Here is a 24,541-nt window from a genome sequence, read left to right as displayed (position 1 = left end):
TCACTATAAGGGGAAAAGCTATGTGGTTGTTTAAGTGGCTTTAATGGAAGTCAGTGAAATTCTGAGTTAGACCAAAATATATATTTACAACCCAACTGATAATGCTATCATTGTAAAAGGAAGCAGCATTCTTAATTGCTGTAATCAGCAACAACAGAAACAATTTGAATCAATGCTCAATATAAGATGATTTAAATGGAGAATAACGGGTTAAACTACCCAAGGGAAAGGGGCTGGTGAAGCACTCTTTAGCGCCTTAAGGGTTTCTTTGAATTGCAGTTAACTTGTCTAAAACAAAGCTACTGTACATCTAAATACAAGTGGTTACACACATGCATCCTACCTATACTGTGACTCTGTTCTAACATAGCCATATTCCTTTAAGATGATGTAATAGTTATTTCCCTGGATGGTTTCTTCCCTGCACTGCTGAAACAACAGCATCTCTGAACAGCACTGGAACTGTGGATCCACCCAGCTCAGTAGCCAGAACAGTCTCAGCATCCAAGCAGCACAGCACCCAGAGCTGCAAAGCAGCTGCAGCAGGCTGTTGTGCTCTTTGCTTCTGTCCCCTTTTCATACTTTCAGCCCTGGTAGAACTATGGTAGCCTTTTTGTTTTTGTTAGTACCTAGGGCACCATATATAAATCCTGCTCCATGCAGGCTGAGTACTGTGATTGCGAGTTGTTTGCAAGGCATCTAAGCCACCATCCCATTTGCAGCAACCGTTCCCCCCTCCCCTAATAACAAGCCTGGCTTATTTTGAGTGTGCTTCTTGCAGTATGTTTCATGTACACTGTACTTGGGGCTCCTAACTTTCTCAGACTTGATAAAATACCCCAATATTTATTGACTCCTTTCTCACTTTCTTATTTTTTGTATTTTTTCTTGCTTGGTTTTATAGAAAACTGGACTCTTTTTTTTTTTTTCCCCCTTCACAAAAAGGATTATGCAACTCAGGTAAAGTAAGATTTTGTTACACTATTTTACTAAAACACCTGCAAACCTTCACTGATTTACTGATCACTGATTAACTATCTGTATCGTGCAAAATAGGCATCAGACTTAATTTAGTACCTCTCTACTTTTAGATAAACTGTTTTTAAAGCATTGCTGGTAAATTAAGCAAGTAGGAATGTTTCATTTGAGTGCACTGCTACCTCTTTTTGAGTAAATTAAGCAACGACTAATAATGTAATTTACTGATAGGATTCTGTATGACTCTACAGTATATGAATCTTACAATGTAATGCATTAGAACACAATTTTAATTAATAATAAATTGAGATTAAATGCATATCTTAGACTAAGCTAGGTATAATGTATGCTTGACCACCCATTCTTCACACTGATTGTGCTGTGTTTTTCTTTAACTTAAAAAATGTCTGTTTTTTTCCCAACAGACCATAGTATGGTTGTACACTACGTCTATCTTGGCATCTTGTGGATTCTGAGAGGTACAGTGTGATCTACAGAAAATTGTGTTTATTTTTAGTAATAATTGCTCAAGTGGAATCAGTCTGGAAATTGCCAAAGACTAGTTAGCTTGTGTACAATTGTAATTATCTTCATGATTACAAAGCCCAGGAGAGGAAGATCATCTTTGACTGTTGGGATCTTTATTGCAGTTTCTGATTTTTATTTTACAAGTTCATGAGAGGTTTGCAGGTGGTTGCATTCATCTGAAAGCACAATGGCTCTGAGTGGCAACTGCAGAACGTATGCTCCCCCACCTAGAGACCAAGGGTCTATTCTGCAATCTTTCCCCGAGGTGGTTGAATTGAATGTCGGTGGGCAAGTCTATTTTACACGCCATGCGACCTTGATCAGTGTACCACATTCCCTGCTCTGGAAAATGTTCTCTTCAAAGAGGGACACGGTAAATGATCTGGCCAAAGATGCCAAGGGACGGTTCTTTATTGACAGAGATGGGTTCCTTTTCCGTTATGTTCTCGACTTTCTCAGGGACAGGCAGGTGGTCTTGCCAGATCACTTCCCAGAAAAAGGGAGGCTGAAAAGAGAAGCCGAATATTTTCAGCTCCCAGACTTAGTCAAACTCCTTACACCTGATGAAGTTAAACAAAGTCCAGATGATTACTGCCACAGTGACCTTGAAGAGGTCTCCCAAGGGAGTGAAACCAGAATATGCCCATCTTCATCTTTGATGCCTTCAGATAGAAAGTGGGGCTTCATCACAATTGGGTACCGGGGATCTTGCACCATGGGTAGGGAAAGTCAAGCGGACGCCAAGTTTCGAAGAGTTCCAAGGATTTTGGTGTGTGGGAGAATCTCCCTCGCCAAAGAGGTCTTTGGGGAAACTCTAAATGAAAGCAGGGACCCTGACAGAGCCCCAGAGAAGTACACCTCCAGGTTTTATCTGAAGTTCAAGCACTTAGAGAGAGCATTTGACATGCTGTCAGAGTGTGGATTCCACATGGTAGCCTGCAATTCCTCAGTGACAGCTTCATTCATTAATCAGTACACCGATGACAAGATCTGGTCCAGCTACACTGAATATGTTTTCTACAGTAAGTACCAGCAACATTTAATGTAGCTTACTAGCTTTCAATAATTGGTTGGAAATGTTCCATATTAGAATTTTGTGCTTGAATTTGCCGAAAGATCTATATATCCAGTCATACAACTACTAACCTTTAATATTTTCTGAAAGGAATAGCAAGTTGCAAAGCATAATTTCAACACAAGTTTTTCACACTGATAATAGTACTTTGCTGGAATTACTTTGGCTAGGTGGCACTAGAGTCCAGTATACGTCCTTCTTTCTCCTACTGGAATTGAACACACCACTGTGTCTGGCTTTATAAATCAACAGGATGTAATTCTCACACAGTAGCTAAGCATTTACTGCTGAAAGAAGGGGAGAAGCTGGGATGGGATTAAAAAAGGCTTTGCTCTCTTTTCATGCAAGATGTTTAGAAATACATTTGTAATACCCAATTTACAAACATGCAATTGGTACAGTATACTTCTTTAGATATACATTTGTATAAATATATGGTTGTCAACAAGCAGTGCAGACCTTATTGAAAAGGCTTTCATAGCAAATTTGTGGTTTTATCATGGATATAATGATGTGATGTACATAAAGGTAGCTGATGTTAATAGCTAGAAAAGGTAGCTAAAGTCCTGTATAATACTGTAACAGCACCGTATATAGTTTCTGTTCACCCTCAACAGTCTATATAACTTTGGGGTATAGAAATGTTTTCATTTGCCTGTGACATTCTGTAACCATAAATCTCTGTAAGGTGCTGGGCTCCCGACGACATGATCTGCTTGCAAGCATTGACAATTATATGCACATTGCAAATGACACTGCGTACTATACTTGTTGTTACCGGCACTGTAACGGTAACTAGCTGTTATCAAAGTGGAAGCAGGCATGCTTTCATTCATTTAGCAGATAGGAGATTAATCGGTACATTTGTTGTGCATGTAGGATTTCTTCCCTCTCTTTTACAGCGGTGGTTGCAATGTGCGAAGACCTGCACATAGAATTTTACAGGAGCGAGTCCCTGACCTTAAGAGCTTACAATTTAGTTCTGGTACTGCAAGATAAAGTGACTTGGTCAAAGGGAGATGACATTTAGAACTGAACTTGGTTCACATTCTTCCAAAGCAGCGATGGCATCATTGAGCTATTACTTCTCCATTTAAGTGTCAGAAGTAGAAAAAAGTTTATGCACTGTAGTAGATATCTTCACTTTGCAGAGTACAGTATGTAGCCATATATGCAGCAAGTGACCTTATATTCCCATGATGTGAATCTACACATAGTAAATATAAGCACACTTATGAAATGGATATAAGGTCACTTTGTAAGTAGTTATGAATAATTTATAACCACTGTCCATGCTACCGAAATGTATATTGCTTTTGTGCATAATGTTGGTATGCCTGTGTTAATACCTGATTTAGTAAAGGGGACCAGTACTTGGTAATAGCAGCTAGCTTAAACTAATGTGAGCGGGTATGAAGCCTGCGGATCATATGTGTAGATCACTAAGAATTAGATTTTTGGGGACATTTAGAAACATATTAATGTTATTTATTTATGCTAATCGTACCAATGTTTTGTGACTCCTGCATACTACTGTATATTTGATCAGTGAATGCATTATGCATTAATATGTTTGAGATGCATGTTTGATATTTACATATTGATAACTAACAAAAGATGTAGCAACATATGTTATCTATTTATGAACCATATTAATGTAAAATTGGTGTAAAACATTTCTAGAGTAAAATATTATGTTTTTCCAAATGCAATATTCTGCATTTTTCCATACCCACTGTATATCCTGCTCCTAGTGGAAGCATTAAAAACTGCATGTTGCTATGCATTTGCCATGCTTACATTTTAAGTTTGGCTTGTGAGCCTAACCCTGAAATATACAGTATTTCATGTCCTGCATAATTAAACAAACATTAAAGTGTCAGAGACAGCACTATTGGTCGAGGGCTTCCATTTTATTGCATTTTTTATATACCTCGCTCAGCATTCTTGAAATACATTTTGGTAAAGCTCCAAAGCCCATTTGTTTGGTTAATTATTCCTTCTGTCTCTTTGCTACTAGAGTATTGTTTTTCCATTGCATTGCAGGCGTCATTGGCAGGAACAAGGTAAATCTATACATAGCCTAACCATTACTTTAGGGAACACCAAATAATTGTTGTGTGCTCTGGTGTTCAAAATGTAAAATACATACCCTCATGCCTCATTATTACCAAGAAAGCAAGTCTTGATGTACAGTTAACATCTGTATGAGAACAAAGCAGATTTTTATGTTACTACATTGGAGTCAAAATGAATTCTTCTGCTTTTAAATGTGGCATTTCGCAAAATAAACTTTCTGGGAAAGAAAAAGTAATGTGCTTAACACCACTTTTGCAATTGCTACAGTATGTAAAACTCATGAACCCTTTATTCCCTTAACAGGAAGCCTCACACATCTTATTCTAATCACCAAATCTACAAATTACAGGCAGAAAAATTCTAGAGAAGGCTAGGAATCATTGTACAAAGCTCAAAATATTTGTTAAAAAGGAACATGTTTTTTAAAATACCGTGTAAGGAGTTGCACCATTTTCATCTGCAACACACACAGAAATGCCCCACTAGAAGTACAAGAACTAAAGTTTCGTTTCTAAAGAGATCTGTGGGAAATGATGCTACTGTAGGCCCTACAGCAACAAAACAGCAGCAGCAGCAGCAGCTCCCGGGAGAGCAATCTATAAATGACTGTACATCCAGAGGTTTCAGCATCACCTCCTCAGACACCACATAACCTTAAATGATTGAATATGACAAGAACATATATATTTTCTTATTTTCAAAGGTGCTTCAGTGCTACAGTGTCATGAATATCTGGTGGCTGCATTCTTGAATTAGATAAACTATTATTTTTACCACTGCTTTCACTTTGTCTGCCATGCAGAGCAGCTAAGATTCGGTTCTGTTTAGTGACAAATACCTTTGTGATTGATGAAGGGTGTGGCTGTACCCTAAGCAGCATTTTTATACAGCTTGCATAAATGTTACTAGTGGAACTGTTTTACATGAATGTGAATGAAAAACAGAGAACATTTGAAAATGAACAATTATTGCTGGCCATTTTCCTAGAAGAACAAATTCCTCAAAATGCAGGTCTCCTCTAGGACAGAGGTACAAAGTAGAGCTCCACTCACCAAATTCACAATGCAATTCTTCATTTATTGGATCAGCCAAGAACAGAGGAGAAACAACGTTTAGGTCCCATATGAACCTTTCATCAGATTTTTCTAGAGGCCCCCAAGTTTATTTTACTGTATCATTGTTTGCTTTCAAGCAGATATGTGAATAAATGTCCAATATTGTAAATTTTTACGCTGGTTCCCCCAACTTTGTTTCCCTAAAAAATGTTTTGCAAAGCCTCAAAGGGTTAATAAAATTGCCAAATTAATAATAAAATATAGAAATATCACTAGGCAATGAGTCTAGTGTTTGTGCCCTATTTAAAGTCTTATAATTAAGCAAATCTAATAGTTATAGAGAATTCTGTTAATTAGCACATTAAATGAAATTGCAATGCACATTGACTTAATAGTTGGCAAATCTCTTGCAAACGCTGTGAAAGCCTTAGCTTTTTTTCCCCCAACTCAAATAGGGCAAATTTTGCATGGTTTGTGACCTCGCATGAACGTTTTGCACATCTCTACGTTCCTGGATGGTAAAGACCGCCAGCAATGTCCCTCGCTGTAAGCCAATAAATAATGGCAACATCAATTTGATGCTCTGTATTTGAAATACATCTGAGTTTCTCCCACACATCATAATAATGCTGCTATATTTTTTATCGGTTCACCAGCATTCAACATGTCCTTTTACAATACTTACAGTACATCATTATATTGGGGGCACTCCTGTTCTGACAGTAATTCTGAAAGATACTTTGTGCTAATTGATGCAGATTCAGAACATTACAGGCATGTGTGGTGGAATCAAGAGTTAAGTCTTACTAGCGACCATGAATATGTTGTGAAATTAATTGTAGCTTCTTTATTATTAGATATGAGAATGCAAGGGGCAGCATGGATACCTAATTATCACTGAAACAAAGTAATAGAAATTCTTTATATTCATCACTCCACATCAACTCATGTGCTAATATACTACCACCGTACCCTCTCTTCAGTTTTCTCTGAGGAAGGGTAAATAATGCTCTGCAGTATATTTAATATGGGCTTGTGTCAGCATTGGTCAACTTGATACTATGACCATAATACTAGGTGCAATTTTTATTTAAATAGCTGCAGCTCCCCTTGTTTGTCCACTATTAGTGAAAATCTTGAAAGGCCATGGGCAGATGAGATAATTGCACTCGCATGGAAAATATGTAAATCAATCAACACAAATCAATATGATGAGTAATTGACCTAGTGTCCAAATGTTTCATAGATGAGACAGGTCGTAAGTGATTCCTTGAAAGCTTGGACGGTGGAGATTTTCCTGATGTCGATAGGGAGGTTGTTCCAATGTCTGGGCCCTGGAAAAACATAAATTAATTAAAAGCTCTTCCCCATGAGGGTTCAAGCACTAAAATAAAATCTGAACTTTAAATCCCTCACCTGGTATCCTATCAAGTTTCAAATCACCAAGAAAGTTCTTCTTCCCTTCAAAGCTCTCCATTCACTTGCTGTTCCCTGCTTATGAGATTTGATTTCTCGCTGTGCCCCTGCTCATCTCGTTCTCTGTTCACAAAATATTGCCCTCTTTTGCCTTAAGCATTTTTCTGTAACTGCCCCTTATCTGTGGAACTCCCTGACACTGTATATACCAAGCCCCATCTCTCCACACCTTTAAGCCAAACCTAAAAAAAATAAATTTCAATATATTGGACTCAAGATTACTGCCCCAAAACCCACAGTTGAACCTACCAACTATTGTGGTCAAGCACTGCCATCTACTGCACTTCACTTACTGTATCTGTTAGTCTGCTAACATACCACTTAGGCTGCGCTTATAGTGCCGGCAATGGAAACGCGACCGATGACGTCGCCATTGCGATAGTTATATTTCAAATTTAGCCGACGTCGCTGGCTACAAGGCAGAGGGATAGAGAAGCTCCTGATTGACCGCAAGGGGAGACCGTCACCGAAAAAAATCAAATAACAGTGACTAGCAGATGTTTGGTAGCACTGTCGCTCCATCGCTCCGTCACATGCACTATAAGCACTGACTACAGCGAAAATGCATTTGTTTTGACGACGGTCGCGTTGTCGTCGCCGGCACTATAAGCCCAGCCTTAGACTGTAAATTGTCCGGGGCGGGAATTTCCTTTCCTAATGTCTGATTTTATGTTTGTGGCACATATTGTATTATAATTCACTGGAATATACTCATTTATAATATGCTGTGTACATTGGTAGCAAAACAAAATATACATACTGCACATGTAAAATCTGGCCCAGTGGAAGTGGTAGAAAAGAAAAAGGAAAGCAAAGTCTAAATACAAATGAATGTTTATTTCAAGAGCAAGCACAGATAGAACCTGTAACTCTGCTTTCTCTCTAAGTAGTAAGGAAGAATAAAGGTATCTGAGTGTTGGCATTCCTATCTACATTGCGGTATACAGGAATACCCCGATTTAAGGACACTCACTTTAAATACACTCGCGAGTAACGACATATCACCCAATAGGCAAACGGCAGCTCGCGCATGCGCCTGTCAGCACGTCCTGAACAACAATACCGGCTCCCTACCTGTACCGAAGCTGTACGCAAGCGGGGAGACTATAGAGCCTGTTACAAATGCGTTATTTACATCAGTTATGCACGTATATGATGATTGCAGTACAGTACATGCATCGATAAGTGGAAAAAAGGTAGTGCTTCACTTTAAGTACATTTTCGCTTTACATACATGCTCCGGTCCCATTGCGTACGTTAATGCGGGGTATGCCTGTATGCATCAAGGCAAAATTGGGACATTTCTGAGAAAAATATTGCTCAAGATGTATCAAAAAAAACATTACTATTTATTTCAATTGGATTTTGTATTTAATACATATTTTACAGTTTTTTTGACCCACAATTGCACCACATTTGCTTTAATACATACTATATGTCCCCATACATAAAAAGACTCAACAGATTTAGTGAGCATAAAAGTTTTCCTTCATACCTTCTATTGTAGTAATACTGAGGCAAGGTGGGTAAAACTTAGATTAACGTTCATCACCTTTCCTGGTATGCTAAAAGAAACAAGGCAAAAAAAAAAGACTGCAAGTTACAGTATGTCACAAAAACTATGATCGATTAAACCATTGCATTTCTCAACTGGGAACTGAAACAAGAAACAAGAAAATATAGAGTGCACTAATCCCTTCATTCCCAAGAGTGACTCTTTAGGAAGGATTTGCTTTTTATTTGTAATGATAACATTGAGCTTTCAGAAGCTTTTGAGAGACAACATGACCTCGATGGCAGTATGCATACAGGAGGTTAGTCCCCATTGAGCATTCTTTACAACTCATTCCTTCCCACATAGAATGTCAAATCACTTTACTAATGGAGAACTGGACTAAGACTGAAACAGGGCAGTAGATAGCAAGGTCTCCTAAAATATACATGTCGCACCTTTCCCCCCACTCTACGTTAGATCATAGAGCTACCATGTATTCTTGTGCGGTACATACATGTGAGGTTGAAAAGAAGGCCCTGAGAACTCTGCAATGGTATGGGGAGGCATCAGGACAGACTCTCAATACTGATCATTCTTAGCGCTGCGCCTCCAGCCGCTGAGGATCCTGGTGTAGCCAGGATGGTCAGCACTGGCAACTCAGGTAGTGGCCCAGTCAAGTAGCCACAACAGATGGATTCAACTGGGTCTTTATAAGCAGCATACAGGTAGTCATGACAGGCACATTCCCTAAAGTACTCCCCCACAGGACTTGATGCCCTGCAGGCCCCTTCTCAGCTCCTTTACCCCTGATGGGATAAAGGGTAAGTGCTTCCATTCCACAGGGGGAGGGAAGAGAGCCTCTAACTTCTTGGAGAGTGTCAGCTTATGTCCCCCATGGAGGGGCTTGTAACCCTGCCCCATAACAGGACAGGTCCGATATTGACAGGCATCACATTATGGCATGTGACCTAGCCAGTCTCCTCCCCAAGGATGATACTCTCTGGTTGTTGTTAGGCCAGCCCCTGGATACAGCAATAGTGTATCCAGGCTGCAACAGCAAGCTAGGCCTTCATGAGAGAACTTATCCCCCACATTGCCTGTGTCTAACAGGACTTATACAGTTAGGGCCAAAGGAAAGATAATAGCCAGAATACAAGGCTACATCCACGTTGATAAAAAAGTAGAGGATTTAAACAAGGCAAAGTGCTAACTACTTCTTCCTAGTAAATAGCACTGCAATAGGTGATCCTTAATGTTGCTGCCCATTTTCAGATACATCTTCTGAACATTGCAGGTACTGGGTATACCGATTGTAAACGAGTGAGCTTTGAACTGTGCTTGTAGGGATTAGGGATGGTGTAATTAAACCATTGTAGATATACAACACTCATTCACTCTTGAATAACTCATAATTTAGTGAAGACTCTAGGGGACCAACAGTATGTACCAAGCTTCGCGAAATGCTTTTTTGTCACAAAATTGGTGCTGGGAAATCTAATTTTAAATTCCACTTGTGTCTCCCTATGTACTAACCTAAATTTTCTCCATCTGAGCCAGCAGTTAAAAATTATCTGTGCGCAAAGAAAAGGAGACAGACATAAAAACCAACTGCCAAGTTCAACTTGGTGTAAATCCTAAGAGGCATATTCATTAAGCTCCGTTAGCGCTGTACCGTGCGATCTGTATGGAAAGCCCCATTGACTTGAATGGGAATGTCCGTGCAGATCGCACGGTGCTGCGCTAATGGAGCTTAATGAATAAGCCCCTAAGACTCTTAATAGTGTTAGCACATACTTGAGTTGCTCAACCCAAAATTTATTTGACACAGTGTGGATGCAATATTTTCACAGTATATCTACTACAAATATTATTGCACTAACCATTTATATTTAGTAATAATAGTTACAAATATACAAATGCACAATTCTGGTTACATTTTTGAAAAATTGCACTACTTTTTAGCACAAAAACTTTTTTTTTTAAATGTTCGTAAATAGATTCCTAGTTATATTGAATTTAATAGTTGGGGGGGAAAAGTATTGAACAACAGTCTGTGAAAACAAGGACAGGATTTCTGACCCACAAATATGAAAGGTCAAGAGGCTTTGGTATCAAAGTAAAATATTTGCAATTATTTTCATCATTATAATAAAATTAATGGGATTTAATTGTGAAAGTAGAACATAAGCTTCATATTCTTAGTACTACATATGTTGGATTATTACTGTACATATACAACGGTATACAATATATACCACACTCCTTATATAAAATGCAAAGTTTATTCTGGAGAATCTCAGAGAAAATATGCATTGTTAAGTCTCATGTATTGGACAAAGCTTTACAAATGTAATTACTGTAGCCTCCCTTTATGCAGGAGGTACATGGAAAATAGTAGTACAACTCCTTCTACTAAATCTGATCATTACTGCCACATAATTCCATTACTGCATTGTAAAATAAGAGCATGATTGTACATTTTCCTAAATATAACTTGCTCTAAAGCACCTCTGGGTTTAAAATCTTCTATCATACATCAATAGCATTGTAGCAACCATTGAGATGGGGTCATATTGTAGATACTGTACATGTTGCTTTTGCGCCAAAAATAATAATACCTAATGAGGAGAGGAAAGAAATGAATAATTTCCCTACAAACTAATTATTTTTAACTTGTCATAATTTCAGTGGAATTTTTCTTTTCTCTTATAAGCCTAGTGCTGGTTTTTTTATTTTTACATCATTCTTCAACCAGTTTTGCACAGGAGAAACTTTGATACATGATGCCTACAGTAATAAAAGAAAGATATCATATGAGTGGTTAATATGGAAACTCATACTGTATAGCCACTACAATCCTTAAAAGCCATTCTACCTTGATAACGTATTTAACAATGGATATACTGTACAGTATGTAGACACCAATTGGTAACCACATCCCAAACAATAATGCTGTGACAATGTGATTTAAAATAAAACAAGGAAACCGGGAAGAATAATTAATCACAAAAAGAATAGAAGAAAAATATGAGAATAGAGGATATAAATTAAGACAGAAGAAAGACACAGAGATACGTAAAGAGAAAAACAGAAAAAAAGAGAAGATAAAATAGACACGTTAAACAGGAAAAAGAAAGGAGTGAAAAGATCAAATGAAAGGAACTGAAACAAAAAGCAGAAGAACAGACAAAGAAAATGGTGCAAACCCTGTTCCCGTTGTACTGTATAGGATTACCAGGTTTTCATTATACAGATGCAACCACGAGTATCCGAACACTTGCCTTGGTAAATCTGGGGCCATCTCCCAGTAATGCTGCAACATTTCTGTGAGATTTCTGCAGCCAGACTAATGGCCCATCGGATTAACACAGCGGGGGTCCCTGCAGTCCCTTTCAGTTTGAATGGGACGGCAAGAACCCAAACTGTGTTAATCCGATGGGCCATTAGTCTGGCTGCAGAAATCTCACAGAAATGTTGCAGTATTACTGGGAGATTGCCCCAGTTTTAGTAAGGCATTTGTTCAGATACTCGTGGCAGCATTTGTAACTGATGAAAAGTTTATGCTAATGAGTTGTACTATTATCAATATTTTACATACTGTATACTAAATTTAGTGAATATATTATTATTATCGTTTATTTGTAAAATGCCAACATATTCCACAGCGAGGTAGAATTTGGTTAAAGAGAGATGTAAATTACATAAACAAAGTTACATACCAAACAAAGACAAACAAGCACAAACAGATGCAGAAGGTACAGTAATGAGGACCCTGCTTGTGAGCGCTTGCAGTCTAGAGGGAATGAGGGACAATGTTGAAAAAAAAGGTAACGTGTCTGTTCATTGTGGGATGGAGTATGGTCAGCCGCACCGCTGATCCCATTAAGATTTGAGGGTGTGGATGTTAGGGGATGTGCGATAGCATGGAAATTGGTCCAGCCACACAGCTGGTCCCAATAGGTTTAGAGGTGTGCCAGATAGCCTTCCTTAAAAAGGTGGTTTTTCAGGGAGTTTTTAAATGTGTGAAAGCTGGGGGAGCAAGGAGGGGAGTGGGAGCAGCGACGTTGAGAGGTTTTATTCTAGAGGAAATGGGAGCAGAAGAAGTGTAGAGGTGAGTGAGATAAAGAAGTCTGGCAGCAGAATAGTTGGGACAGGTGGGCAAGGCAAATGCCAACTAGAAGAAGGTTGCCGTAGTCAAGGCGGGAAAAGATGAGTGAGATAATTATTTCGTTGCATCATGAGTGAGAAAAGGGCGCATCCTCTCAAATTTCGGCGGTTGAGATGGCAGTGAGGGACTGAATGTGAGGAATGAAGGAGAGATGGGGTGGGTGGGCTTGGGGTGTTAAGATTGTGGTATTATTGACAGTGAATACGAGTTTGTGTGTAGGGCTGGCAGTGGAAGGAATAAAGAGTATTAGTTAAGTTTTGGACATGTTTAGCTCCAGATAATGTTGGGACATCCAGGAGGAGATTGTAGAGTGACAGTAACATGGGACAGGGAAGCGGGGGAGAGGTAAATTTGAGTGTCATCGGCATAGAGATTATACAGAAAGCCAAAAGATTGTATTTATTCCCCAAAAGAAGAGGGCCAATGACAAAGCCTTGTGGGATCCCAGCAGAAAGAATTAGTGAAGAGCAGAAGACACCAGAGAAGGAAACGCTGAAAGAGTAGTTGGATAGGTAAGACATGAACAAGGAAAGGACTGTGTGACAGAGGCCAATGGAGTGGAGAGTGTGCAGGAGAAAAGGATGATCTACTGTATAGTGTCAAGGGCAGCAGAGAGATCCAGGAGAATAAGTAAGGAAATGTGAGTATTGTACTAAATTGTTCATTTTCACTCTGCAAATACTGCAAATCACTGATACGTTAACCTTGTGTGTTACATATAGGTCATTGTTTAAACATGAAAACAAAGATAATTACAATTTTTTCTTTTTCACCAACACCTTAGTCACAATGCTTCACCTTTTCCTTCTGGCCCTCGTTACTTTCTACCAAATATGCACCTAGAAAAACATAAGCTGATATATACAATGGGAGTGATCTAAACCCCTTTTTTTCCTGAGGCATCCACAAAGCACTTCTATGCAGTGAAAATATTACTTGTGAGTACATTCACATGTCTTAGACAGGTTGGCAACCCTGCTTTTCTCCATTATCACCTACTGTACGTAGCTTACAGTGCTTCCACTGCGGCAAGGGATTATGGGAAATGACATGCAAATGAGCACATTGTTCCACCTTTTGTCTCAAGTCCATTATTACATGGAACTCATAAGCCAATGCTCATTCTTTTAAACACAGCTTTTAAACATAGCCTGGTATAAGATGCAAAGCTATGCAGTTAAATAAAGACTTCCATAAGTAAAATAAGTTTAATTTGAGCTAGATGTGCTCCTATTAAGAAATATGCTTGGCATGCTCACTTATTCAATTACGGTCAAGGCCAAATCAATCTTCCTTTAATTAGCAAACACAGATAATACTCAATTTGTGGTTTTCAGATTTACTGTACAGCTTTCATTTTTTGCTTAGAGAAGGCAACTATGGAATATTCTGTTACTGTCAGGCCTGTTCAAATATTGTGTGGTGCTCAGGCATTACAAATTATGGCTAAATTCAATATATTGTATGTTTTGCATTTGTATGCACTTGTTAACTCTTGAGATAACTTTGAACTTATCTGACTGACAGCTTGGTCTTTATTAGGTTTCTAGTGGGATATTACATCTTCTGTGCCGTTATAATTATTTAATTAGTAACTGCCAACTGTGTTTATATAAGCAGTAATTCATCAAGCTGTTGCATCTGTGTTAATGAATTGTAACTAAGGGAGGTTCTCAAAAGCATCCAGTTAGCTGAATGCTAGTATGTCCTTAGCAGTATTGGCATCAGAACCGCGGAACGAACACCACTCTGTTAATTAAAATCATCTTGTTTATTGGTTGTCCATGCCAAATACTTGTTTTGACCTCTAAAGTTATATAATGCAACTGCAGTGTGCTTTTGTTTCCCTGCTGCTGAACTACAGTATAATGTGTTGACGGCCTTTGCAGTTAGTAGAGAATGGATTATAAAAAAGGTGTTTAACATCTGAACATATAGATCAGTAATATAATAAGAACACACATGCACACTATTATAGTATAAATATTTGTAAAAAGCTACTTTAAGTCTGAAATGAGATGTCCAAACTTATTCATTCACTTTGTTATAAGTAGTGATATTGTTGTAGTAATATTAATGCCAAACAGATATCTGGCACCTGCTATTTGCCATGTGTTGGAAAAAAAAATAGTATCTACAGCACGGGGGACTGTGTCTATTTTATCCATGATTTCCCACAGGTTTTGATGGCTTCATCTGTACTCGGTCACTTACTTTTTAATGATATTGGGGGCTGTATGTCAAAATCTCTCATCTGCAAAACGAAGGCGAGATGTATCAAATAAATAAATATACAACTAATGTCAATGGGATTATTTCCTATAAGTAAAAAAAAAAAAATAGACCCCATAGTGTGTTGTGGTCTTTTAGTTATAGCTTATCTCAATTATATTGAATGGGACAATTAAATGAATTAGAGTACGGTCAAATTCCGACCTACAGTGAGGAGGTTTGCAGCAAGAGGATACTATCATTTTAACAGACACAACATTGGGGTCTATGGGGTTTATTAATGAAATTGAGATTTGTGCATGTAAACTCCCACTGGCTTGTATTAACTAATCTGCGATGTGTAGTATCGCATCCTGATCAGATGTTAACTGCCATTGTCTTAAATCTCTGCTTAGTGAATCCCATCCATTAACGTTAATGGGAGATTCCATGTAATAGTGGCCACTATCACATTTTAATGAATAACCCATATGTATTAAGGCCAATGTGGTGCAAAACTGCACTGCGAATGCATTGAAGAAAAATCCTATTTAAATCATATATGATATACTTTCATACAGTATATCTGGTACAAATATTTTCCCTTTGATTTGAAAATGTTTTACCTTGATACACGTGGGCCGTGATGCAGGAGATTTAAACTTAAGAATGAGTCCCTGGACCGGATATGAATGCAGTTCAACAAAGGTCCTGGCAGACCCCCTGCTTCAATCCTATGACCTAAAAATAATAATAAAAACACCGCAATCTGCTGTAAAGGCTGTACAGGGAGACACAGAGAGAGGGACTGCTGCTGTCTCTGCACAGCTCTTACAGACCGATGGCGGCCTGGTAGTGTTAACGCTAATCCTTCTGGGAAATGCCCTCTGCGTTGGGCTCTGATCGCGCTTTGCTGATTCCAAGTCACACACAGGGGGAACTTGTATCGTACCACATCTGTATGACACATTATATTTACAATATGTAGTAACAGGGACTGGACGTCAATACACTTCACATCAGCAACTAAAGATATTGAAGAAATACTATACAAAGGTTTTAATATTGGATTTTGTTGAAAAGCGGTGGTATGGGAGAACAAATGGGAGAACAAATGTATAAGTCTAATAACAAGAACAATATTGACAGAAAATCATTGCTTCTTTTTTTGTGGCAGAACTGTTTGTAACGCATGCGTTAATTCAAACGTACATTATAGTTTTGCCAAAGCGCATGTGCAGTATATTGGTTAACGCGTCTCTGTGCAACTAAAATCCCTGATAATACAACCACTGTAACGATGCTAGTTTGCCGAACCTACGTTGTTTTCGCATATAATTATCTTAGTGGATACCTGTTAAACTTAGGAAAGCTAACAGACGTTATCAGTTTAAGTAACATCAAGTTAGTAGCCCATATTTAACAGAGCTCTGTGGATCTACCTCAAAGTGCTTTAATTGTATTGTAAATACCTAAATATCTATGCAGGGAGTAATTAATGTTTATCTATAAAGTCTGGAAATTATTTTTATATCATTCCCCGAGTACAGGTCTTGAGAACAATTTGAAGCCGTGAAATCTGAACTGTGCTCAGCCATTTCAAACTCTGGATTATAGAGTGTGTGTGTTTGTGTGTGTGTGTGTGTGTGTGTGTGTGTGTGTGTGTGTGTGTGTGTGTGTGTGTGTGTGTGTGTGTGTGTGTGTGTGTGTGTGGGAGGGAGGGGGTCATGTTAGAATGGTTTGTTGTCAAGTAATATAAACATTTAAGAAGATCCCACAAGAAGATATGCATCTGGTGATCTGCTAGCAGATCATGAAAGAGATAAGGGGGGAAAAGAGAGAGAAAGGGAGAGTGAGGGAGAGAGGGCAGAGGGAAAGAGGTTGGAAGGGGTTATATACATTGCATATGAAAGTATTACTTGGAGCTGGCAAACCGCATAATTTACGTGAGGTAGTATTCAGTTCTTGTGTCTTTTTATGTGTATGAGATGAATCACTTGTCACCGAAAGAATAATAAATCAGAAACTATTACATAGGGTCCCAACGCACAACATGAACTACATATGGAAAGGCTGCTTGCTATGCTATTCAAGAAATGGGATGCCTGGTAAATGAGACTGTTGGTTTCAGACTCAGCATGATTTGAATTTATAGACATGCAAGGGATCTTTCTCCTAAATATTTATTTTGCTAAAAAAGACAAACAAAAAAAAAAAATCCCCAGCTCTGGGGAATCAAAAGATTGAAAGCTCTTCATACATACAAATGAGTTTTTAGAACAGTGTATTTCCATTCACATTCAATTGTTTATGGATATGACTGTTTAGCTGAGCATTTATTGCAGTGTCCGCTCATGCCTTATAAATACCAACAAAAATAAATAAATAAATTAAACCTCAAGGAAAATGTAAATAAAAAAATTGTGGGGAGAAGCATTCGGCTTGAAAATCTTTAACTGTTGCCAGTGCCACCTTGAAAATAAGATATGCCTATATCTCAGTCCAAACACATTGTGAATTAACTACTTTGCCTGCAGTCATACTTATACCTTCCCTAGGCTTACAGATGAGCTACAAGATATGCACACATTCTTGCCATGTACAGTAACCCTATCTGCTGGTGGCGCTGCTATGCACTTCTTAGTATTGAGAAGCTAGTCCGGTAGCATGGGGTTAAAGTTGCGATTAATGATGGTCTATTTTTTTTAAACATTGTTTGTATTGATATTTTCACATATTGTATATAGGATACAGAATAGGAATTGTTACATTCTACTGTACATGCTGGTAACGGATGTAAAACATTCAGCATTCAGCATATCATGAATGCGTGTTGCGTTTCCAAATTCTCTAAATATCCCAAATGGATTCCAGTTTTATCATACAATACATTACAGTTTACCCCTTATTCAATATCCTGTACATTAGCATATTTTTATAGAACAAGAGTAAGAACAATATTTAGAAAAACAAAGGGAAACATTTTTGGGGGGAAGGGTGAGGGGAAAAGTGCTCAGGTGAAGGCAATCATTTCTCCTTCTTAATTGGCTCAGGACCCAGTGCTCATTTTCCTACAACCAAAGTAGAGGCTGAAAGCATCAGAAACATATTTGTATCCTCTTTATAACAATTAAAACATAGGGCCTCATGCACTAAAGTATGATAGAAAACATCTCCAGGGTTTTTAAATCGCCATTTCTGATAGCGTTGACAGCTATCACGGTATGCAGAAAGCCCCGAATACCAGTAATAGCAACTTTTCAACAAATGGCGAGTAGCCGGCGCTGAGATGATCGGCCCTCTGAAAAGGGCTCACTTGGCAAGTTGTTTCTGCTGCAGAGAGAGTGCCGTCTCTCTCTGCGCAAATCTCGCTGGAAATTAAAGTTGTTAAACTTTAATTGTATTAATAGTTTAGATGAGCAGGTGGTCTCTGGAGCAGAACAGCATTGATTTCAGGTCCGGGGACCCTATGCTTCCCGAGATACAGGCCCGGTATGGGGTGCCGGTATCTCCTATGCATTGAAATGTCCCGGTCACGTGATGCGGGACATTTACATGCATAGGAGATACCGGCATCCCATAACGGGGCCTGTATCTTGGGAAGCAGGGGGTCTCCGGACCTGAAATCCAAGTGGTTAAGCTCAGGAGACCTCCTGCTCCCGCACACTATTAATAAAAATGTAATTAAAGCAGCTTCATAACCTTAGCAGATATCCGCTAAGGCAATGAAGGGGTTAAACATCAGTGCCATGTTTATTGTGGGTAGCGGGGGTGGCTGCTCCCGCTACACACGGTAAGCCTAAATACCCATCCTTGGGGCTAATACAGTACCCCCTTCCCCCGCCCCTGCTACCCACAATAAACACTACTACCCACCTCCTAGGCCCCCAATACAATTTCAATATCTAATAATCAACAATACACAACCCATGCCCAGTGCCCCCACATAAAATGATGATTTATTTTTTTAGACAGGATTAATACCACAGGCCGGCGGGTATCCCAGGGTGGTCCCCATGGGTGTCCGCAGGCCCCATAGTGCACCCAGGGGGTTCCCACGGGTGTCTGGGGGCCCTCCGGTGGTCCATTCTAGGCTCCGTGGGCCTCCAGGTAGTCCACGCTGGTGTCCGTGGGCCCTAACGGATTCCATGGGTGGTCACTGCGGGTGTCTGGTGGTCCCAGGGTCATCCCCACGGGTGTTTGGGGACCCTTGGGTGGTTCCCACAGTGTGTGTGGGCCCTCGGGTTGTCTCCACGGTCCCCCACAACTGTGGGGCCCCCGGGCCCTCCCCGTAGGTCCCCGTGGGTCCTCAAGTGGTCCCCGTGGGTCCTCGGGAGGTCCCCATGGGTCCCCAATGGCCTGCGGTACCAATTCTGTATTTAAAAAAAATAAAAATGTCCTACATTGCAATAAATACACCTCTCCCCAAACACACAGTACAGTAATGGGCAAAATAACTATTATCCAGATATGAATAATAGATTATTTGCCCATTATTAAACACAACATTAGCCAGGCAGCATAAATAAAGTAAATAAAAATCATTCTACTTACCCCTGCCAATGTGAAGGGCGTCCTCGTCAGCATACTGCAGGGCCATGTCCTCCGTTGCCAGAAAGCATAAATAATAAATACAATCTAATGGCCCGTAGCCCCTTAATCACCTTAGCGGTTAAGGATGCCCTTCACATTGGCAGGAGTAAATAGAACGTTTTTTATTTACTTTATTTATGCTGCCTGGCTAATGTTGTGTTTAATAATGGGCAAATAATCTATTCTCCATATCTGGATAATAGTTAATTTGCCCATTACTGTACTGTTTTTTTTTTTTTTAGGGGGGGAGGTGTATTTATTGAATTGTAGGCCATGTTTTATTTTTTTAAACACAGGAATGGTACTGCAGGCCTGCAGGGACCACCCGAGGACCCCAGTGACCCACAGGGACCACCCGAGGGCCCCCAGACAGCCATGGGAACCACCCGAGGGCCAACAGACACCTGTGGGGACGAACCAGGGACCCCCAGACAACTGTGGGGCCCACGGACACCTGCGTGGACCACCTGGAGGACCACGGAGCCTAGCGGGGACAACCCGAGGGCCCCCAGACATCCGTGGAAGGTGCACTGTGTGGCCTGCGGACACCCGGGGACCCCCGCTGGCCTGTGGTATTAATCCTGTGTGTAAAAAAATAAATCATGGTTTTATGTGTGGGCACAGAGAGTGGGTGGGTTGTGTATTGTTTTTTATTAGATATTGTCATGTTTATTGGGGGCCTAGGAGGTGGGTTGTAGGGCTCTTGTGTGTATTTTTTTATTGTGGGCAGCGGGGGTGGTGCAGCGGGTATTAGCCCCAAGGATGGGTGTTTAAGCCTACCGGGTGGGTAGCAGGAGGGGTTAACCCCTTCATTACATTAGCGGTATTAATCGCTAAGGTTATGAAGGGGTTAAGTCCATCCGCAATCCCCCCGCAAGGCCTAAAAACCCGCCAAATATCACCTTCTCCCATCCCCGCTACCCACAATAAGCATGGCACTGGTGGTTAACCCCTGCCTTAGTGGTTAGCCGCTAAGGTAATGAGGTGGCCTATAAATGCATTTTTATTGCATGGGATTCATGCTGGGGGCCTCATGTGCTGATATTAATGGATATCGGCTCCGGAGTCTCCTGGTATCAGTCTGATGCAGGAAAAATGCATTTTATTTTCCAAGTGCCGTCTCGCAGCTTCTCCCCACCTTCTTGCCAACTTTTTGTGGCAAGGTGATTTGGAGAGGAAATCTCCGTTCTAGAGCAGTGATCAGCCTCGATTTGCTGATCAGGGTTCCTAGAATTGAGCGAGTTTGAGAAGTTCACGATAAGCGGCAATAAGGGATATTTTTCTCTTATCGCCAGCTTATCTGGGCTTACTGTGTCGCTCTAGGTTTTTTTGGCGATAAGGGGCTTATCGCTGCTTATAGCATGCTTATAGCATGAGGCCCTTAGTCGTTTGGGAGATTATTCTATGCAAAGATTCCATACATTCAGAAACTTTTCATAAGTATTGTTGCTCACACTTGTTAATTTTCCCATTAATAATACGTCACAAACTCTATTAATAACTTGTTTAATGGTGTGAGCTTCAGACTCAGACAGAGCTTCAGACAGGTTTCCAAACTGCTGCTAATGAGCATCTAACAGCTGTAAGGATTTGATGTATAATTGATTTTTTTTTAAATATATTTCCAGGTACAAGTTTACCTAGGACTAATGTCCACAGGTCAAAAGGCAGTTTTTGTATGGCCTAGAACAATTGGCCACAATCACCACAAAACGTAACCACTGGCACCTTGCCGCTTGATTTTTCACCCCGTGCTCTCCAACCCAGGCGTCATATTTAAATGTCCGAGTTCTGTGCTCCAAGTCCTATGTACTCTCATGTTTCTTGCGGCCATCGCTTAATGTCCCATACCAGCTTCTCAGACACGCCATATTTAAATGTCCCATGCGTCAGCCGCAAGGGACATTGAAGAGGAGCATTGTTCCTTGGAGTGGTGGCAGTGCAGGACAGGGCGCACAGGACTCTGGACATTTAAAGATGGTGCCATGGTCAGATCGTGCATTGTGAAAAGGCAAGTGACGAAGTGCCCAGCATTGAGTTGCCGTGGTGGTGGAGCACCGGTGGCGGTTTGGTCGCAGTCAAACGTCCCATTCCGATTTTGTATTCAAATGGGAAGCGTTTAAAAGAGACATAAGAGTCTGGGCAAAATATACATTTTTACACACATTATTCTGACCAACCAAGATATAATATATTTCTTCCAAACGATCAGATCTGTTTCTTAATTATCTAAGGAAAATTAACTTTAAAAAGCTGAATATATATTTTAGTTATACTGTATACCCTCCCAGATATTTAATACAATGGGTTTTTAACTTAAAGCAACATTTATTTTAATATACAGTATGTTTTGGAATGTTGTGGAATATATATTCCCATTGCTTCAGATTTAGAGGTATTTAATTTAAACCCTGTTAGACTCCCAAACTCTTCTGGTGATGGCAATAAATATGGCAATGAGATAATTAGCTTCATTATAGTTAAAAAATATATATATATAATCTGCGTATTAGGAATCCTTAAATATTCTTTTCCACCCACCTTAGTACCCGAGATGTCTTGGTTGATCCGTATCCTAGCCGCAATTGCCTCAATTACCAGTGCATAAATGAAAGCGGACAGCTGGCACACCTGCCTCGTCCCATTATTTATGGTATATACAGTAGCTTCGATATGTATCCTCCTGTCCCGTCCTCACATTAGCTACAGGAAAGTGATATAATACCCCCACCTTCTGTATCTCAGGAAATTTGCTCTTAATCCGTAGGATTTTAGCTTTCTGAGCATCTAAACGACGTAATAAAGAGATTTTCTCTGATTTTAAGTATTTATAAGATTGATTAGCGACCTGAACTTAGAAGATGGGGCTAGGATTTCCCTCCCTCTATTTTTTTAAAACTGTATACATATTATATATTTTTATAAGAATCCCTTTTCTAACTGCTTTATGAGCTCCCCATAGCACGGAAACAGATATATTAAGGGTTTTATTTCTCTGAAAATAATTGAGACTTAGGAGGGGGAGTTAGAGAACTGAGGGGAAAAGAAGATGAGGGGGAGAGAAGAGGAGGAGGGGAGAGAGTGAGACAAATAGGAGGGGGGAGGGTGAGAGAAAATAAGGACGGGGTAATAAGGTGGAAGGGTGAGAAAAAGTATGGGAGAATACATTTTTATTTATTTATATATATATCTGAAAGGGGATGGGGGCGCAAAGATAAAGGTTCGGCTAGGGCGCAGAATAACCTTGCACTGCCCCTTGTTGTGGTTGAGGAATATTCTATTCGTCCTGTTGCTTGATCTCTGTCCCTCCTGTGTAGCCGAGTACCCCTCCTTACCACTAGTGAAGGGGAAACTGTCCTGCTCCGGCCGGAACTCTGCACGATCGGGTGTGTGGGGGAGGCCATATTGCTAGTTGCGCATGCGCAGTGCGGCGCGCATGTGCAGTTGGGAGCGTGGTGGCCATTTTAGTTTTGGCTCTGCACACACAGCAGTGGGACTACATGTCCCAGAATCCTCCAGGAGAGGGACTGCACACATGGGACTGTCCCAGCCAATGGGATTAGAGATTTTTGGAAAAACAGGATATCCTCTGGGACAAGGAGCCAGCGTGCTCAGTGCTGGAGGAGGCGGCAAGACAGCAGGTAGTGTCCAGGGAGCAGTGCCTCCTGGACAAGGCATAGACTTTGCTCCTTAGGCCCCAGCTAGGCCCTGAGCCAACCGAAGTTCAGTGTTATAGGGAAGGCCCCAGATAGGGACCGTCCCCTTTAATACCAGTGTTACGCCAGAGGACGGACGGCCACACGGTGCTCTGCGACCTAAGACCAGGCTGCAGTACCCCAGAATATTCAGGTGAGACCCTCTGGCTGGAGCTCACCTCACAAGTAGGATCAGGATTCGTTAGGAGAGAGGGGATTTGTGTTGGAGGGACTCGCTCCAATTCACTATGCCAAGCGGCACCTGGGTACTGGAGTATACAGGCAGGTACCCAACGTGCACCTACATCCACAGGGGGTAGCGCTACCTCACAATTGGGTGGGAATTGCTGGGACAGGACGCTAGGGGTATTGGTGCCATGGCACCCTCCGTTCTTTGGGGGAACCACCACGTGTGGGGTCATTGGGTGTTCACTGTGGGTACAGTTATTACTGTTATTGTATGTGTGTATGTATTAGTAGGTGTATGCAGTAAACATTAGTTATATACATTGTGTGGTGTATTATTCTTTACTGTGTATTGGTTCCAGTGAGGGGTTATCCCACCAATGCTGGGATCCTTCGTAGGTGGAGGCGCTGTACTGCAAGGAGAAAAAGCTCACCCCAGTCTCCCAGAGGCGGAGGCTTACGCCTCCTGTGAGCAAACAGGTATTGCAGCATGCGTAGTTGCCGCGTAGTTACCATAGGCATAGGGAAAGGGGGCTACATGTAGATTCTGCGGGCCCAGCTGCTTCAAGAAGTTAACTTCCTCATCTAATGAAATCATAGTGATCTGCCTGCTGTTTTAATCACCGTAAATTTTAATGGACATCCCCATTTGTACAGAATATGATTATCTCTAAGAATAGCTGTGATTGGACAAAGTTCTCTTCTGTTCTGTAATGTCACTGGGGTGAGATGTTGAAATATCATAATAGATGTATCCTTAAACTTAATATCTTTGCCGGTTCTTTTTGGTATTGCCTCTTTTGTCTTGTAATAATGTATCCGTACTATCACGTCCCGAAGTGCCTCTTTATCCACCATTTTGAGATTTCAATACTCTGTGAGCTCTATCAGTAAGAGCTTCCTCCAACGATAATTCCGGCAAAAGATATGTAAATAGTCTCAAGAGGTACTTATCCAATTCACCAGCGTGAGCTACCTCAGATATATTTTTGATTAGAGGAT

At 40.4% G+C, this 24,541-nt stretch overlaps 1 protein-coding gene across 1 annotated transcript in view; it reads left to right on the top strand.

Annotated features, from left to right (window-relative positions):
- The first annotated feature begins 441 nt into the window (after nt 1-441).
- Nucleotides 442-24,541, top strand: part of KCTD16 (potassium channel tetramerization domain containing 16) — a 356,811-nt gene continuing 332,711 nt past the window's right edge. The window contains exons 1-2 of the mRNA XM_075601041.1: nt 442-960; nt 1,404-2,528. Of these exons, the coding sequence (XP_075457156.1) occupies nt 1,694-2,528 (835 nt within the window). The 5' untranslated portion in view covers nt 442-960; nt 1,404-1,693. The remainder of the gene's footprint in view (nt 961-1,403; nt 2,529-24,541) is intronic.

This window comes from Ascaphus truei, chromosome 5, assembly GCF_040206685.1.
Source record: "Ascaphus truei isolate aAscTru1 chromosome 5, aAscTru1.hap1, whole genome shotgun sequence".
In the NCBI taxonomy this organism is placed as follows: Eukaryota; Metazoa; Chordata; class Amphibia; order Anura; family Ascaphidae; genus Ascaphus; species Ascaphus truei.
This window is presented reverse-complemented; position numbering and strand designations above follow the sequence as displayed.